This window comes from Apus apus, chromosome 7, assembly GCF_020740795.1.
Source record: "Apus apus isolate bApuApu2 chromosome 7, bApuApu2.pri.cur, whole genome shotgun sequence".
Taxonomy (NCBI): domain Eukaryota; kingdom Metazoa; phylum Chordata; class Aves; order Apodiformes; family Apodidae; genus Apus; species Apus apus.
In genome coordinates this window covers 6,641,453-6,660,308 of record NC_067288.1, presented here as the reverse complement: position 1 = coordinate 6,660,308, position 18,856 = coordinate 6,641,453, and the positions used below count along the sequence as shown (strand labels likewise).

The 18,856-nt window shown below is 45.3% G+C and overlaps 2 protein-coding genes across 3 annotated transcripts in view; both read right to left on the bottom strand.

Moving 5' to 3' along the window:
• The window catches only part of MTA1 (metastasis associated 1), a 240,216-nt gene that overhangs the window by 99,022 nt on the left and 122,338 nt on the right, over positions 1-18,856 (bottom strand). The window lies entirely within an intron of this gene.
• The window catches only part of PACS2 (phosphofurin acidic cluster sorting protein 2), a 78,941-nt gene that overhangs the window by 10,372 nt on the left and 49,713 nt on the right, over positions 1-18,856 (bottom strand). The window contains exons 16-22 of one of the 2 annotated variants that reach the window (XM_051625272.1): positions 18,247-18,401; positions 14,816-14,926; positions 12,341-12,449; positions 10,569-10,601; positions 5,421-5,463; positions 1,689-1,731; positions 442-577 (exon numbers count right to left, since the gene is read on the bottom strand). In XM_051625272.1, the coding sequence (XP_051481232.1) occupies positions 442-577; positions 1,689-1,731; positions 5,421-5,463; positions 10,569-10,601; positions 12,341-12,449; positions 14,816-14,926; positions 18,247-18,401 (630 nt within the window). The remainder of the gene's footprint in view (positions 1-441; positions 578-1,688; positions 1,732-5,420; positions 5,464-10,568; positions 10,602-12,340; positions 12,450-14,815; positions 14,927-18,246; positions 18,402-18,856) is intronic. The other variant, XM_051625271.1, reaches the window with a different exon arrangement.

The following is an 18,856-nucleotide window of genomic DNA, read 5'->3' as shown; positions in this document are numbered from 1 at the left end:
GTTAAAGAAGTGAAAGGTTAAAGGTCCCCACAGGGCTCTCTGGGGTGGTCAGGAAAGGTTCCCCATTCTGTGGCCAGCTGGGGCAGTGGGAAATGCTGTTTAGGAAGAGCACATGAGCCTAGTCTCTAATTGAAGAGCATCTCCTTAGACCTCCCCAGCTTGATGACCACAGGATTAGGGATGTTAGAGGGGACATCCCTGACTCACTCTTTAGTATCTATTAAAGGATCTGCTGTCCATGAATTTGCCTCAGCTCCTTGCTGGCCAGCAAAGATACAGCCACTCCAGAGGCAAAAGAAGTGAAAGGCAAAGGTGACTACTTCAAGTATGTGCTTGGAGGAAGAAGGCAGAGCTAAGGGTTTTCCTTTAGCAGTCTTTTTCCTCATGTATATGTCAGATAAGACAGCCAAGGGAAGCATAGGGAGACAAAACATGCTTTACCTTGAGGATGAGAAGGTGCCTGTAACAGATGGTGAGGAAGGAGGTGTGGGGGAGGCTTCTTTCACAGCAGGAGACACGGAAGGTGGGGTGGAAGAAAGGATAGTGGAGCTTGAGGGAGCCGCATCATCAGAGTCACCTTGCAGGAAAGAAGTCACACTGTTTGAGTTCGTCTCACAGCCCAGCACACACACTGGGAGAGCTCAGTCTCTCACCCACATTCCTGCTGCACAGGTTTGTTCAGACTCAATACAGAGATCAACTAGCCCATCAGTTCTGACTGCCTCCACACTTAAACCATGGGACTTCTTATGTTTGGGTAAGAGGCAGCCACAGACATTCACACTCCTCCAGGCTCCCCACCTGACACCTTCTCTCTCAGGGTTTTCTCCTAGCTGATTTTGAGCCTCCTGCACAGTCAGAGTCTAGCCCATTGATCCCTGCTGGGGAACACCATCTCTCTTAATATTGGCCCTTTAGGATAGTGAAGAATGAAGGAATGGGGCAGCATGAAGTGACCCACTGAAGGGCTGCCTCCACACACAAACCAATGTGTAACCCAGGCTACAGGAATCTTGAGTTTAATAGTGAAGCAATAAAAAGAAACAATCTCAACAGATGAGGAAAAATATTCCTCACTAGGAGGGCATATGAAGGAGGAAAAAACAAGTTCACATTGATAATATGGCACCACCCCGTGTCCATGTGTGTAAGCCAGCAGTATTGTGTACATCAGCTTAGCACACCCTTGTCAAAAAAATGGGTCTAAATTTGTGGTCAGATTGGCAAACTTGTTGCCTATCCTGGAGTTGGCAGCGTTAGGTACATATTTGAGACTGGTTTTCTTAGGCAATTGATCCCAGTGCAGGGAGAAAGGCATGAACTGCCACCATAGTTTGGAACAGGAACCTCAAATAACCACATCAGTGAATCCACTCAATTTAGAACAAACATAAGAAAAAAATGGGTGTTTGCATATATGAGTGGAGCTTCCCTGGACAAGGGTGTAGGCATTTCAGCTGGCCTGAAGCTCCTTGTAAAGTAACAAGAAAAAGGGCCTCTTTAAAAAGAGAGGCCTCTCTTTCTGCTGACAACCTCTAGGAGTCAAGGCAGCAAAACCAGGAGCTAATAAAATCCCATCCCACCTTACAAAATCCCAAGACATCTGGAATGAACAAGATTTTCCAGCCTGTGAAGTCAGGCTCCCACCACCTGACCAACGCAGAAAACACACACAAGATGCTTGTTACCTGATGTTGCAGAAGATTGTTCCACTATTCCAACCTTCACCACCTAGAGGAGTCAAAACAGAAGAGCTCTATGAAACAGGAGTCTCCTGAACTTCAGGAATCCCCAACCCCTAAACTCAGCTCATCTCTACAGCCCCCTTGGCATGGTCCCTGCAGTCAGAGTGGTGTTAAAACCTGTTAAAAAGTGGAGCCTTCTAAGAGCTGGGCAGGTCCCAGGAGGGTCAAGGCACACTAGCTCACAGCCCTTCCTTGACCTACACAAAAGACAGCACAGACCCTGTGGAGCTGTTACAGACCTGCAAAGGTCTGTAACATCAGCCCCAAGCTATGGCAACTATGGTGCCTGTAACACTTATGGGAATAAGGCAGGGAAACAAACAAAAATATCCCTTTAGCACTGCTTTGATGCACCTGATAATTACAGACATATTGCTTCCACCACAGAAGTGCAGCCACTTCCAGGGTGTAGTTGGGGTTTGTTAGGAAACCACAAAAGCAACGAATTAGAGTTTCTGATCAACATTCTAGACTCCAAACAAGGGAGGTGTCTGGCAAAGAAGATAAAGCTGCTGGCAACACCTATAGTCACAGACATGGATAAACAATCACATGGACAAGTCTGAATTATTCCAATCACAACACAATAAGGATACAAATCTATTCCCATATGGCCAAACACCAGCTAGTACATTAAAGTTAATGTACTTCTGGCAATAATTTGGTAATGCTGCTGGTAATAATTTGTGGGACAGAGCATGCTACCAACACAAGCTCCCAAGAACACACAATGCCTAGAAAGATAAAATGACCCTTGGGGATACAAAGGCAGGGAAATTCCGTTGCCATCATCTGCTAGGGTACATAGGGATCATTCTTGACACTGCAGAGGAAAAGCCCTTATTGAAGTCCTTAAGAAACTTGTATCCAGGACTAATGTCTACTCCACATAAATGCTGACAAATAGGAAAAAGCTGCAAAGGGATCTCAAATCAATAAAACCTGTTTTAGACTGAGAAATTATGTAACTCAGTCTCTTTAGTTTGAAAACAGAAGATGGTTAAGTTCAGACATGACCATGTCTAGACCACATCTCTAGGGAGCACATTTCTGTGCTCTGGGGTCAAGTGCCTAATCATCAGAAGCAAAAAGCTTTGCACAGTGTGGTGTGGAGAGTGTATGCTCAACACTTGAGAGCTGTCAGGTGTCCTGGTGGATTCTCTGTTAGCTCCAGTCTTGGAAAAGCCATCATGAATGAACTCAGCAGCGTGTGCAGAGACTCCCTGAGGGGGCACTGACTTGCAGCTCAGCTTGGTCAGCCTCCATCCAAAGGGCAACAAATCAGGCTCTGGAGCCCAGCAGCCATTTGTGCTGTACATGCTAAATGCCAAGAGGATGCTTCAGAGGCTGTAATTAGCCGAGTAAGAGGCAGTGAGGCAGAAGAGTTAGGGGAAGAATAAGCAACACAGAAAACTGCCTACAGCCACCGTGAGTTACAAGCCAGACAGGACATCTCTTTAGGGCTTCTCCCCTTTGCTAGCTGAAGATCCTTGAGTTCAGACACGTGGAAGGAAGATAAGATTGAACACTTCCCCTTCCCTCTACTCAGGGAGGTGCTTGAGACTGCTGCAGTCCCAACCATGTCTCCACCTAGGAGCAGCATCCTGCAGCAGTCTGTGTCCTTTCCCTTCAGGAAAGAGGCACATCCTGTTAACTCTCCTTGCAGCTGGTTGGCCACACAACACAGGCACTGGCCATGCAGCCTCACCACCTGACCCTGCCTTTCTGCTCCCATCACCTCAGAGCCTGGCTGAGCAGCGTGGCACCATCCTGCTCATTTCTGGGTCAAAGCCTGGGCACAACCCAGCTGTAGGACATCAGTTTTTGCACCCTAAAAGCCAGAGTCCAGCCAACATCATGAGTCGTAAACCCAAATGTTGCCGAGTCCCTCTCTTCCTTGGCCAACAGCTCCAAGCAGGCTGAGGGGAAGAGCTCTCGTGTTCATGTTCAGCCTCAGACTTTGTAAGACACCTGCAATTAGCCTTTCAGAGTCTCTTCAGATGTGCCTCATGGGGATTTACTGTGTCAGGAACACTTCAGAAACAAGAATATGCAGCATTGATTTGACGCTCACCACCAGCTGACATAAGAAGTCAGTCTGTGCTTTCAAGGCAAGTTTGTTTTTGAGGGTGGCAGTGTTATGCACACAGAGCTGTTCATTCCTCCCCACTTTCATACAATCAAATCCAGACTGAAAAAGCATTGCTAAAGTCAGAACAATGATCATTTTAGAGCAACTGGACAAACACTCTGAGCCTCATTTGCTTGCATATAGGACTGAATTAAATCAGCCCCAATGTAAACTTTTGCAGAGCTCAGTAGCTACAGTGAGAAGAGTCCAGGATCTTTCAAGCCCTTCTGGGCTTTTCCTTTTATTGGAAAAGATGGAACAGCTGCCTCATAACAGTTTCTCACCAGCAATTGCAGTTTGTGGGAAGGACAAGATCACAGCAAAGCTCATCAGCAGGGAACACACAGGGATGGTGTGTCTCTGCTTTAGCAAGACAACTTTCCTTTAACAAGCAAGCATCGATTGTCATCACAGGAGCACTGCAGAGAGACACTAACTCTGAAGAGACAGAGTGAAAGCAGGGTCAGCCTGAGGGCAAGAGAGATTAAGCTCTTTACATGCCTTGGGATTTCAGAGTAGTTCTGATGCACTGGCATGGATACAAACAGGAATGCACACAAGTGAACACAGCAGAGGCAGAACAAGATAGCCAGCATGCAAGAAAGCGAATCTACAAGACAACAGGAAAAAAAAGAGGACATCCAGTAGCTGAAGAACAGTCAGGGGATATCCTTTGGCTGTGGGTCAATGACTTTATACCTATAACTTAATGAATTGAAGAGCACGCTCAAACAAGAGGAGGGAAGGTAGAAAAGACAAAGTATACAGCACACAACACACACTTGACAGAGGCATAAACAAACCCCTGCCTAGATATGTGCTTGGCCACCTGACCTGGGAACCTTTAACGATAAGGACTGGAGGAAAAGCCAGGAACTATCCCAAAATACACATTCACAATAAAATTTATCAAAGAGCTACTGCCTCAGACTCAAACCTAACAGTGGTGTAAATGATCTCACTGGTGGGCTGCACTCTCCACTCCTCAGGAGTGGATGGGATATTAAGAGGACTGAAGACCATTTATGACAGGCACCCATTTATAACACTGGAACAGCAAGTTTGACCAAATCAATCACCCAGGACAATGCTGGGCACAGCAACCTTGAGATCAGGTTTCCAGGAACACACTACCTTCCTCTGCATGTGGCCCAGCAGCAATTCTCCACCAACTAGGTGCTTTGGTCTGCAGAAAAGATGGGCTGTGGATCAGAGCACTTCAACATCACACTTTCCTCTCTGTGTTGAATGAACAAGGCAATAGCAAGACCACAGTGCATGCTTTGGTGCTGGCAGGCATGCAGCACAGAGCTGCTCAGAGCCAGCTGCTTGAAAAGTAAAATACATCTAGCATTTTGTTGAGGGAGCTCTGAGGTTTGCTTATGTACTGTCCAGTTGTATCCAACCATCAGATGCTCATGCTGACACTCCACCTTAGAGCACCCCAGTGCTCCTGTTCTACTCCAGAAACCAGGTAAGTTTGGGTTAGCACTTGTAGAGATATTCTAGCTGGCTCAAGACAGTGTAACTGAGGTAACACTCACCCCAACAAAGGGAATGAACTTCTGTGAAGATTCTTCATCAGGGCTAAAGGCAAAGAGAAAAGAATTGTTAACAGCTTGCTTCCACACCGGGCAAAAATCTCACTTTATATGTTGCATTCAGGCATGCAGCAGGGATGGACAGTATGCAAGCACCAGTCCAGTGTCTCCTCTCAAGGCCCCCTGCCAGCACACTAAGAATCTGCACAGGTAGGGAAGAGCACGCAGCCTACGGCACATCTCTTGGGGGGGGGAAAAAGGTCTCTTCCTCCCTCCCTCACGCTGGACAGAGGAACATGCTTTGATGGCATGGCAGTCATTACAGACACACAACCTCCTACTGCAAGGAAATGGATCTGTGCCACGACAACACGGAGAACTGTGCGTTACTTACTAGTCCCCGCAGCGCTCTGCGCGCGCGGCCTTGGCGCGTCCCACCCTTGGAGCCACGTGCCAGACCTCGCGTATCCCGGCATCGCTAAAGCAGTGGGCCTGCCACGGGGTTACAAGCCGTGACACCGGGTTATTGGTACAGCACCAGCAGGCTCGTACACACACGCACCCAGCACGCAGACATCTGGCCACTGGGAGCTTGCAGTCCCTCAGACAGGCACACTAGAGAGGTCAGGCACCAGAGCACACCGAGTAGATCAAGACACCAACTGGAGAACGGCAAACAGCTGAACCAAACCAAACAAAACGCAGACCACATCATCCCAGGAACAGCTGAAGACAACACTAGACACATTCTGGAAGCAGGAAGGTATCAGCCCCTCCTGATCTGGCCTTGCCTGGAATTCAGAAGCCAAAGCGGGCAGAAGAGCCAGTCAAACCTAGCAGGAATTAGGAAGACAGTCCAGAAAAGAGAAGGAAGGCCTGAGCGAAGAGGAAGGCAGGCTGGAATGGCCTGCAGAGCCATTGCTCTCTTCAAGGGCAACAGAGATGAAGGTGGATCCACAGGGTGAGAAGAGCACGTCTGCATGTTCAGAGGAATTAAAGTTCAACAGTGAAAGTGACTGCATGTGTAAGACACAATGCTTCTCAGTAGCCAAGCACAGGAAACAGGTAGGAAGCAGACAGATACCAAGATTTCTCATCTTTCCCTTTTAGTGCATCCCTCAGTGCAAGGAGCACTGCAATGATCAGAAGAAAAACATCCAGCTCTGCCTTCATCCTGAATATTGTTGGGTGCAGCACAGATGCTTCAGAAAAGCAGGCATTTCTGTGCTGTTTCCAGCACAGATCAGAAATGCACCAAGTGCCCAATGGTTGCCAACCTTTGTGTGATTAGCACATGCTGGGCGGTTTCCTACGTCCTATGGAAAAGAATGGCACAGAACTGCAATGAACATGACTCAGCCAGAGTCTTGCTCTTGCTCCAGTGCAGAGCGGGATTCTGCAAATAACCACTTGCCTTGGCTCAGCTCTGCAGCAAAGCCAAGGGCTTTGCTCCCTTCCTACCTCACAACTCCAGGCACTAAACCTTCCTTCTTTCCCCCAAAGCACAAGAAAAAAAAAATAAAAAATGACTGAGTCCCTGATTTTGTGCTGAAAACTAGAAAGGTCACATCTTTCCAACCATAGCTGCAAGTTCCCCAGTAAGTAAGTCTGCAGCTCCAGTTTTTCAAAGAGAAAGAAGAAACACACAGATCTGTTAAAAGAAGCACAGGAAGGAGGCTCAAGTTTCTTCTCACTTCTTCAGCTCCATGGGCTGAGAAACAAGCAGAAGCAAGTCCTGCTGACCAAATAAGTGAAGCACAATAGTTGCCCAGTCATCTCTCAGCTACTGGATGGCTTTACTCTGAGCTCTCAAAAAACAAACTGTGCCCATTTTCAGTAGAAAACTCATTTTTATCCCCCTCTGGGAGCTCAGACTACCACTGAGGAAAGCTCAGGGACAATTCTGAAATAAATCGTTTGCTTCAGTCACCATTTACCACTGATCACAATGATGCCCAGACTGTTCCTGAAGCAACCCAGCTGGATTTCAGCTCAGCTAGGCTAGTCCTGTCACATGTCCTCTTGGGAACTCTGATCTTGCACACGTGGCTCTGAAAACGCAGCTTATTAAAACAGCTGCTCTTCATGTGGATGAAAGGAAAGATGAACCATGCTTGTTCTCCACTTCCTCTTTCATGCTCTTTCCTGATTCTTGTCCTTCGGGATCCCAAAATATTAATCCAGAATCCTTTCACCTTGGTAACAGTGTCTTCTATTCCTCCTACCACAGTCCTGCTACAAAAACATCTAGTCCCTGGAAAGACAGCTCTTCCTTATCACCTAGGCTGCAAAGGTTTTAACCCCAGAGTGATGTCCAAAATATTGGTTTTATCCACAAGGGGTCTGAAGGCCCTGCTATCTTAGCTATAATTTAAAGCCAGATCTGCGCCTGGTTTGTGGCTAACACTATTGATACATCACCTCTGTAATTCTGGGGGGTGGGTTGGAACCACAAAACCAATTTTGGGGAAAACAAAAACCAGACCTATGCAGAGAGGCAAAAACAATCAGTCCTTCAAAGGTAAACTGTCCAGAAACCAACTTGCAGGTTCCCTCCATAGCCCAAGATATTAATTCAGATTGAACAAAAATATACAGCCAGATGTATATGTTTTAGAATTATTAGCAATGAGAAGAAGCCAAATCACCAGGAGTCACCCAGTTGACAAAGGAAAGGAATAATCTCTCTCACTTCTGGGGCAAAAGTACAAACTAATCTGCAAAGCACTATAGTAAGAGGGACAGAATAATCACTTAGAGCAGTTACACCAATTATTAGCCTTCTACAAAGATTTCACTTAGAATGTAAGCAACACAAAACAGATTCAAATATAGCCAAACACCTGTGATTTCCTAGCAGGAGGGTCTCAGGTAAAACCTTTATTCCAGGCAAGTCCTGCAGGGAGGCAGCAGGAAGAAGTGCACTTTTATCACTGAAGGATTAGCAGCTCTCCAAGTGAGTTCAAGCCAGGCACCACCAACAGCTCTCCCACATTGATCTTTGGCATGAAGCATCTGTCCTTCCCTCTGGGCACCTATAGTTCTCTTCTGGCTAACACTGTCCATGTTCCACCAAGTCTCCTGTGTTCAAACCATGAAAAGGACCAAAGCAACTCCAGTCCTCACAACACAGATGCGTTACATCTCTCTGCTTCACCATGAAATTCTCATCCAACACCTTTCATGTTGCCACACTGGGTGGGACATACTCAGCATAATATTTCAGCACATTTCTTCAGCCTTGACTCTGCTGCACTGCCCTGCCAGGCAAGGTACACAAGGAAACTTTTGCTACATTTCCACCAGCTGCACAAGGACTTCCATGCAGCAACAAGCCAGGTGATATGGGTGCTGCTGAACCAGAGGCGGGACTGGCTCTGTCTTCACCAGTTGTGTTCACATTTAGGCAACTGCTGCAGGTTGTGTTTTAGAAGCAGCATTCAGAGAAAGGAGCTGGACTCTGCCTAGCCACTGCCCTGCAGAGAGTCAGAGAGACAGCAGGGAGAGAACAGTGTTACCCCTGCTTCTTACAGCTCAGGAACCTGTGCTGGCTCACTCTCCAACCCGAGGCACTTGTGCTCCAAGAAAGAAGAGTTAGGGAAGTGGTCTACAACACACAAGAGTGAAGAGCTTTTGGGAAACATAACTAGATAGGAAAAGACCCTGCCCTCATCCTGACAAGCGAGCAATGCTTTTATTTCCAACAGCCAAGCTGCTTTCCAGATTCATGCAGGGGCTCTCCAGAAGACACATGGCATGAGCTGAATTACAGTGGGTGACACCAGCCCAGGTTCACAGAACAGATCAACTGTCCAGCTGCACTGTAATGAGTGTCTGCCAAGCCTCAGATCTCCAATACTACAGGGTTTCGTTCAGGAAAGCAGAGAGATACCAACGTCAATGATACAGCCCTCCTAGCGAGAGGCCCACCTCAGCTAGCATGGTCTCAGCTCCCCAGATGTTGCCTGGACTGCAGTGTTTCTTGACAATTCAGTAACCAGTAACCATCCAAGTGCTCAGAGACAAAGTCAGTCACCCAGTGTAACACAGAGGAGCTTAAATGGCCATTTGATTTCCTTCCTGAACCCCGTCCTCCTTGCCAGCCCCCCTTGATTTCAGGTAAGATCAGCAGACACTTCAAAAGAATGGGACAAAGCTTTTGCATCATTGCAGTCACAGGCAGCACATGCGCCAACCTTTTGCCATGACAAACAGAACAAGGAGACAAGAATGAGAGCAGAGGTAAGTCAAAATAGGGATAGCTGGCAATAAGGTTATAAAGCAGCTCATCACATACAGCTACATCCTAAAGACTAGCTGGGATTTCCTTAGAACACCAGGGCTTGTTTAACAGCACAAATGCCAGGTTCCTGGGAGTCTTGTCTTACAATGAAGCTGTAGGTAGTGCTGCTGTTTCTACACACACCACTGCTTTGAAAGCTGGCCTTGGAGAAGCCACTCACCCCTGGCCTCGAGGGGGAGGGAGCTGAAGTAACTTTATGCCAAAATAAATAATATCCAACAACCATACAGTTTGAAGCAGGGGACCCTACAGAGCAAGGGGGTCTTGGAGTAAGCTCTGAGTACAACTTCCCTACTAGTACACATTTGCCTCCTCTTTCTTAGATGCAGAGAAGTCCCATACATTCAGGATAGCCTGTCAGTAAGAGACTTGTTGGCAGGTTTTTTTATTACAGGGAGATAATTTGCTGATCTGAACATGGCTGAACCCCACCCTGAGCCAGAGTGCTACCTACAGCCTTCCAGTTCCAACAGATGGGAACTGAAAAGCTTTTGCTCAGTCCTGATCCTTTTGGAGCTGCACTGTGTTGTCTGATGGCTAGGAAGAATGGAAAAAAAACAAACTATCTTCTCAGTGGTTTATTGCCCAAAGCCACTCTCTCAAAACCCCCTTCATTCCCATTCAATCTACACCCTGGGAATCTGTATGTGTGGTCCACAGGCAGAGCAGTCACTTTTAACAATGTGTCCTGCAGCAGATACCAGAGTTTCAAAGCAGTGAGCAGAATTTAACTTGCAGCATAAACTGTGCATCCCAGACCTGCAGAAACTGTTAAACAAGGCACAAAAGACCAGTTCATGGGGAAAAGATATAGGAAATGGGAGAGGGAACCTAAAAGGAACTGATACCTTAGAGTAAAATCAAAATGAAAGCTCTTTTTCCTTTTCAGAAAGCAACCAAAGGAAAAAATAAATATGTTATTATACTTAGAACAAAGTGATGCATTAATTTAGGTAGTGCTAATAGAAACAATTTCTGTGTTGTTTTTCACAATAACCTCCCTAAGCTGACGTCAATGACAAAGAGCTGCATTTCTAAAGACTGCCACATGGGGAGACACCTGCCCATCACTCCATGGGACAGCTTGTTCAGAGATACTAACAGACTACAGGCTATGCCACTGACTCGAAGTCTCAGCGATCCCTCTTCCAAGTAACCTTCTGCAGGGATTGAGCCTGATCTAAACCTCTCAACAGCTTCAGGCATGGCACCACATAGTCCAAAGGGTCTAAAACCCAAATGGATCAGACCAGCTTGGTAAAGTGGTCATGCACACTGCTGGGAGGGTGAAGGGCATGCACTACTGACATACATTCCAGGCATTTTTCAACAAAGTACCAAACTGACTTTACTAGACATATTAGAAACACAAAATAATTACATGTGTTAATGACAAAAATGAACGTGTAACACAACAGGGAAGGCAGTGGAGACTAGTGCAGAACCCAGCAACAAAGGATGCAGAGAAAGAACAAGGCTGCCATCAGAAGGGATTTACACTGCACTAGGGATGTCTGAACTACATTTTTGTGACTAATGTAAGTCTTCACACAGGAGAAAAAAAGGATTGAAGCCAAGACCTTCAAGTACTCTGTAGATCTCCAAACTTCACCTTTATCAGGTTATTTACAGATTCACAAGAGAGTGCAGCATTCTTAACGGACTAGTCCGTCTGGAAATATTTTCCCTAGGAGAGCATGCAGAATGGGCTAAACTTTACTGAATCATTTCTGCAAAGTAATGCAGAGACACTGGAACAGAAAAGCAATATACAATGTATATACAAATACACAATTCCCCTCCATATAAAGGGGAAAACCTTGGACTCTACCCACAACTTGAATCCCTCCCAGTTCTTATGCAAAGGAGGTACCAATGAGGGATGTCAAATAGACCAACAACAAAGATCAGATATAATATTGGAAGGGTAGTAATTAATGATTAACAGCATCCATGCATCAGAGGGGACTGCTAGTCTAATCAAAAAAATATCACAAGGCAAGTGTTTGTCCTGCTCTGAAAAACTATTGGGATGGGTGAGAGGTGTAGTTTATTACCGTCCTCTGTGCCTCAGAAACAATGCATGTCTACACTTCAGTGACACTTCTTCCTGGATCATGGCCATGTGAGGTTCTACGTGCTTCTGAATCTTGGTTTTCAGACCCCCATTGTCTCTCCTTATCCCTTAAGCAGGAGTTATGGCAGCTCACAACTGCCAAACAACAAGTTCTGCTATTTACAAAATAAAAAAAGGTCAGGTCTCATGGAAGATACTTTTTGGGGGAAACGTCACAGTCTGGTCTTAGCATGGAGACCTTAAGTGTGTAAGAAATCTCCAGAACCTAAGAAGATACAACCTGTCCATCCCCTGTCCTGCCCACTCCCCACTTGCCCAAACCTCTCAGATCTTCAGAGAGACCACTGCACTTCAAAGAACCACGCTGTTGTAGATTCACTGTTATCTATGTAGAACACATCAGTGGATGCAGGGTACAGTAAGGTTCCCAAGGTGTTTGCAGTTTCCAGTGATTTTAAGACTGCTGGCACGTGAGATGAGAAAAGCACTTTGCCTCCAACATGAAGCTCACTCTGAAAAGACAGTATTATGTTAGTGACATACCTTTTCTGCTTGTACGTCAACATTGCTTCAGCAATGGGCAACTGGTGTGCACAGTTTGCCCCTGCTATATACTGTGTTATCCGGGAGACAACATCAGGTGCTTCTGGAACTGCAGCAGAACAAAGAAAATAATTTAAGTGACTACTGAGACTATCACCAACACTGTCCTCCATTCCTTGCTCAGCCAAGGAGCTGATGGTGCCCAGCCATCTGTGTTTGAACTGCATCTTGCAAAGGAAGCTCTGCAGCCTACCTTAGAGCCCTGTAAGGCTGTCTAAACAAAAGCAAACATCCTACAAGAGCACCAAGGCAAAAACATCAGGAATGCACAATAGACACACAGTGCTGTCTACAGCATTATGGATTAAAGTATGAGTTATATTTGTTAAAATACTTTTATTTGAAGATGTATATCTGCTCAGAGTCAGCCAGAGATGACTTTGCCTCTTGACTGTGGGTATCTGCTGAAGAAAGTGCCTAACCACCTCCCCCAGTGCCTCGGTGAGCTGCTCTGCTCACATCAGCACTTGAGTTACCTGATTTCCTAATGAACTCACAGCCTTGCTGAGTTAACTGAAAAGACTGAGAGCCAGGCAGGGGCAGGAGGATCACAGAGATCACATGTGGCAGCAAGCAGGCTTCAAGTCTGCAAGACTGCACTGGATTCAAGTTGACAGGAAGACATTTCCTAAATGCCTTCCATATTTCTTGTGTTTCAAGCAAAGAGCCTTATCTGTGAGATCAAGGGAACACAAGTCATCATCACCAGCACTTCCAATACCTTAGTGGACATTTTCACCCTAAATCTTTTACAACAATTACTTGAATGTTAAACTCAGAAGAGTTATAATTCTTTGCCAGATCTGCTTATGCCATCACAGGGGTCCTGTGCAGTTGTCAGTCCACAAACAATAGACAATCTACAAGGCCTGAACTGCACAAAAATGAGGCTGAATTTTCCTCATAGCATGCAGGCAAATAAATAAGCACACAACCTTCTGAAGAACAGACATGGCTCTTGAGCTGGAAGTATTCCTAACCTAGACACAAAAAAATCAAGACTCTATTGACATTTGCCTGTTTTCAAGTGCAGCAAGGAATTAAAACAAACTGGTTCCAGGTATCTGTTCTTCCATGAGCTTAGAGGCAAGGAAAAGCAAAGACTGAGTAGCACAGTAGATCAATAGTCCAGCCTCCTGCTCCAAGCAGGGGCAACTTCACCTCCAAAACAGGCTGCCCAGGGCCTCCTCCAGCCAAGTTCCCATCTTCTGGAAAAGGCCCTGAACAATCCCCTGCCAAGAGGTCTTCCAGGATCATCCTGGGAGCCTCAGGCACTCTGCAACTCCAACAGGAGAAACAAACTGCATTTCCTCAACCTCATGGTGCCCTGAAAAAACCCAGGGCTTTTTCTGCCAGTGAAATATCTGTATGGGATAGATATACCACCACATGAGCAGCACTCCTCAAATCAGACCTTGAGCCCTGGATGTCATATGCAAATCCTCCTTTCTCCTGTTTCTTTCTGTTACAGTATCACAGAATCTTAAGGGTTGGAAGGGACCTGGCAAGATCATCCAGTCCAACCCCCTGCCAGAGCAGGATCACCCAGAGCACATCACACAGGAATGTGTCCAGGCGGGTTTTGAATGTCTTCAGTGAAGGAGACTCCACAACCTCTCTGGGCAGCCTGTCCCAGGGCTCTGTCACTCTCACAGCAGTTTTTTCTGATGTTTACGTGGAACCTCCTATGGTTCCAGTTTGCACCCATTGCCCCTTGTCCTATCACTGGACATCACCAAAAAAAGCCTGGCTCCATCCTCCTGACACTCGCCCTTAACGTATTTGTAGACACTGATGAGGTCGCCCTTCAGTCTCCTGCTCTTTAAGGAACAGACATAAAAACTGTAAGCATTAATATTTCAAGCAAATTAGTACTTGAACACACTGTAAGGCTTTATCCTGGCCTAAAACGGGCTCAGATCAGAACAGGAACTTGTTGATCTGACCTAGGGCAACTCTCCACACTTGAGAAGAACAAAATTCTTTCTTAATGAGAAAAATCCTGCCAGCAGATCTCAGAAAAGTCAAGGTCATTCTCACACACAACTAATAGAAGTTAATCTTTACCTAGAGTTTCCAGTTTCCAACATCTTTTAGGCTGGACACTTTTTGAAGAGCCAAAGAAAGTGATGTACTGAACTTGGTAATGAGACCTCCACATCAGAGAACAAAGCTGAGAGCTGGGTAAAAACAGTGTGACTCAGAGGCAGCTAGTGCCTCTGGGAGCCGACAACTGCTTGCAAACCACCATGTAGAGGACAGACAGAAGGTCAGCATCTGAAGAGGGAGTGTGTGTGGTTGGAGTGAGGAGAAAAGAGGAACAAAAACATTTGTCTGCCTCCTCTTGTATTTACTTGACCTTTGCTAAAATTACTCATTTTATCCCACACAGGCCAGACAAACACATGATCTTACCAGTGGTCTGTGCTTCAAGTTTGTTGAACAGATCTCTCCAGGCTAAATCTTGGAAGAAGTTGTTGTATCTATAATCTACAGACCCCAGATACTTGGCCACTGGATGAGAACCTACGAAAGGAAAACATGACAGTTGCTCTTCCCAACACTCACAGGTGTTTTTTATCTGTAAGGAATTAAATTCCCAAATCAAAACTACACTGGACACCCCAGAAATAGATTATTCAGTTATAACCAAGTAATTTAGTCCATCTTATCTGAGCAAGAGCATGCAGATAGGCTTCCCAGCGGAGAGACTCCTTCAACACCACTGACATTTTTCAGTGACGCCACCCTTTCTCCACTGACCAAATCAGATTTTGAAAGGCCAAAGAAAACCAGGACTAGGAAACTGCTGAGGAAATTAATGATTTGGAAGACCCAGAGGTCCTAGGGCTCTCAATCTCACTCTCAGTTTTGCAAGCAGCTTTCCCAGCAGCCCTTCCTGTCCACAGGCTGCATTGCAGCCAGGTCACCTCTGCCAAGAGGAGTCAGATCTCTCCCTCCAAACACCATTGGCACATTACAGCTCTTCTGTAATACTGCCAAGAGGCAATTGTCCCCAGCCAGCAAAAACAACCCCAAGAAGCTTCCTTAATTGGTGGAGAAGGGCTGTAAATTCAATAAATAGGCTGTAATTCAAGACAGAGGCAGAATCCAAGGATTACAATCCCCAATGAATGGCAGCATATGCATCAGGTCTCTGCTTGCCCTTATGGCTCCTCTACAAGCATGGAAAGACCAGAAACCTTGTGTCCCACCTGCAGCCTGGGACTGCATACTTAGTACATAGCAGGAGTGGGAATGCATTTAAAGTGACAAACTCTGCCCTCACAGGTTGTAAAAATTTGCCACCTTAATTTCAGACCACAAGTGCTCCCACACCAGACAACCTACTCTTGCAACTGCCTCTCCAGTCTTCCAAGACAGGAGAAAAGGAGTGCCAGGATTGCACTTTCCCATCACCACCTTTCAATCACCCTCAGCACAAGTGCTGTACATCTACAAGCAGCCATCAAGTGGCCTCAGAGTTCCACCTAATCAGCTCATTCTCATCCTTTCTGCATACCAAATACTCATATCAAGCCACACTTGCAGAGACTGCAACAACGGAATCATCAGCTGGTAACTGGTAAACTGACAACTCCTTTCAAGACAATTCCAGTTCCTTAACTATACTCACCATGCTCCAGTAAAGCTCAGAGAGAAACAAAAAACACTTTGTTCTCAGTTGTCCAAAACAGTTGATTTCCAGACTTCCAAGAAAGGTTCAAGCATAAGGTCTTACTGAGCTCCCCTCAGTGTCATTCAACACTGTGCCTTAGTTCTTTCCTGAACCCTCCTGACATTGGCTTCTTCCAGGCCCATCTCAGTGGAGTTTTAAGCAGTGCAAGTGGAACAGCTCTGCCCCACACACTGGAGAAGCAATAGCTTTCCCACATGCTGGGAAAACATATTGCACATTGCAGATGAGGTTGGAAACAAGTACTAACCATGAAGTCTTCCAAGAAGTTCTGTCCATGGGAGCTAAATGAAATACTAGAAAAAAAACAAACAACCAAAGTAACCCCCAACCTTTTTTTAAATATTGTTTGTCCCTTTTCACTTGTTTAAACACTGTTTTGATCATCAAAGGAATCTTTCAGCCATAGCATCAGAAGCATAAAGCAGGACTGAGTCTCCCAGCATGGATGCTTACAGACATGAATCATTTCTCATTCTTAATGAATCACTGTAGGTTGATTCTTTTGTCCTTGCAGCATGTAGTTGTGGACTAAGAAGGTAAAACCATCTGAGAAAAAAACTCCACTACCCCTCCTTTGAAGGTGCTGCTGACAGAAGAAAGTCTTTTCCTTTAAGACATTTATGACATGGTCACTGTTCCGTCTTTGGTGCTTTTTCAATTGTCAAAAAAGAGAGGTTGCTCCTCAATCACTTTAATGAACTGCCAGAAATCTGGCCAGAAATAAGCACTTGATCCAATCTGGAAATACTGCAGAACTCTATGGGAAAGGACCTATTAGAGAAATTTCTATATTTAAAGTGTATTTTAAAAGCATTCACAATTCTGAAGCAGTTCTTGTTCTTTTTCCCTTTTTTAGTTATCAAAGAAAGTTTTAAGATTAAAAACCACACTAGCAAAACCTTGTGCTTCACTCAGAGAATATTGTCATAAAAATCAAGGACTGCAGGACAGAAAACTCTTCTTCTGAGGCCAGGAGACAACCAGCATGAGATGACCAAAGTCCTTAGACACAAAGATTCTCAAAGCACATTTAACCTTACAGAAATAATTTTTTGTGTGTTTTTGCTCCCTAAAGGGCTCTCTCTCCTTCCTGCCAACCACTTCGGAACTAAATGTCTTCCTTACAGAAGGATCCAGTTCTCCTTCTGCCTTTTTCATTTGACTTCTGCAAATCCCACCAGGGAATTGCAGCCTAACCCCACTGTTCACAGTGCCAGGTAGCAGATTCTGAATACTACAGCAAACACCATCAGCTGGTCCCAAACACAGAAAATATTGAGAAAAAGTGCTTTCCAACTTTTATGTTGCCTATGTCCCTTAAGTGTCCTCTTCACACAAGCCAAGCCTTGGACTAGTCCAGCTTCTGGCATCACACCCTTACACCACCACCATTGCACAGATGCCTCTCCCTACAAGCATCTGTGACTGCCTGGCTTCCCAGGCCTCTCCACTACAACATTCCTCACATTTTTTACTACAACAAGACCCCTAATGTTATTATCAGTCCACTCCATTTGCACGGACACAAGTGATCCAAGCTGGGTTATTTTCTAGCCAGGCAGGCTTGTTGAGTTGTTTGAAGGGCAGAGATAAGGTGCTGGAAAACTGAGAGAAAGAAAACCCCAAGGAGAACAGCACATAAAGGCAAGATCAAAAGACATATGAAATGTGGATAATATAAACTCTCAGCAGTTTCAGAGTCTTAAAAAAATTGTCAATACCCCTTTCATCCACAGCATTTTCCATGTCAGCCCAAGAGTGGCCAGAACAGTTATCACTTTGGGAAACATGTTGCCCAATGAATTTAAGAACTCAGCCAGGGAAAGGACTTCCAGAACATTATTCTATGCATTCACTGTACCATGATAAGAAGACATACAAAAGCCTTCCTGTAATAGGGAGAAAGTACTCAACCCCTTGCTTCAAACAAAAGGTTTACAAGCACACTTTGGCATCAACAACATAAAGATGAAACTCACTCATGCAGGAACAGCAATGCAAGCATGACACAATACTTTGACAGCATGGTGCTTGCTCATTTAGCAGCCATATACCTAGCCAAAGCTTCCAGGAGGGCTTCTCCTGAAGGAAAACATAACATTTCACCCATTCATCTTTCTGTGAAGAAAAACTGTTCCTTATTTACCTAGAGGGATGATCAAAAACCTCATGTAGCCAAGCCAGTCTGGGGTTTTGTGAGACAGCTGCTCCACGAAGAGTCTCAATACGGCACTGAGGTAATTCTGGGCTCCAGCCACTGCAATTTTAATTGGGTTTGGAGGTTGTGAATTGCAGTTACAGCTAGACAGAAAAAGAGGGAACATGTTCATAATTGTGCTTCCAACCAGTTATTTCAAAACAAGTAAGAAAGTTAACAACCAAGGCAGAAAAGTTAATTCAACAGGCAAGACAGTATCACAATGATTATCAGCAGCTTAAAACATTTAATGAAATGCAATATTGGTCAGTACTTTCTTAATTTGTCTCCTTGCTCCTTCTTTCACCTATTTTGAGGATCTAAAGGGCTGAACTAAGCTATCTAGGTTAGGATGTACCTACTGCAACTAACTGCTGTGTCAGAGAACATGCTTACATAGCCACAGCCCTCAGTATGTATCTAGGGAATGCCTCGAAGAATTGAGGAATTAATCTGGGAATTACTTGGGGACAGGGAGCAAGAACTACTTAAAAACTTACCTATTAGTTTTGCATGCTTTACTTGTTATTAGATCTGACCTATGAGACAGCCTCCAAGC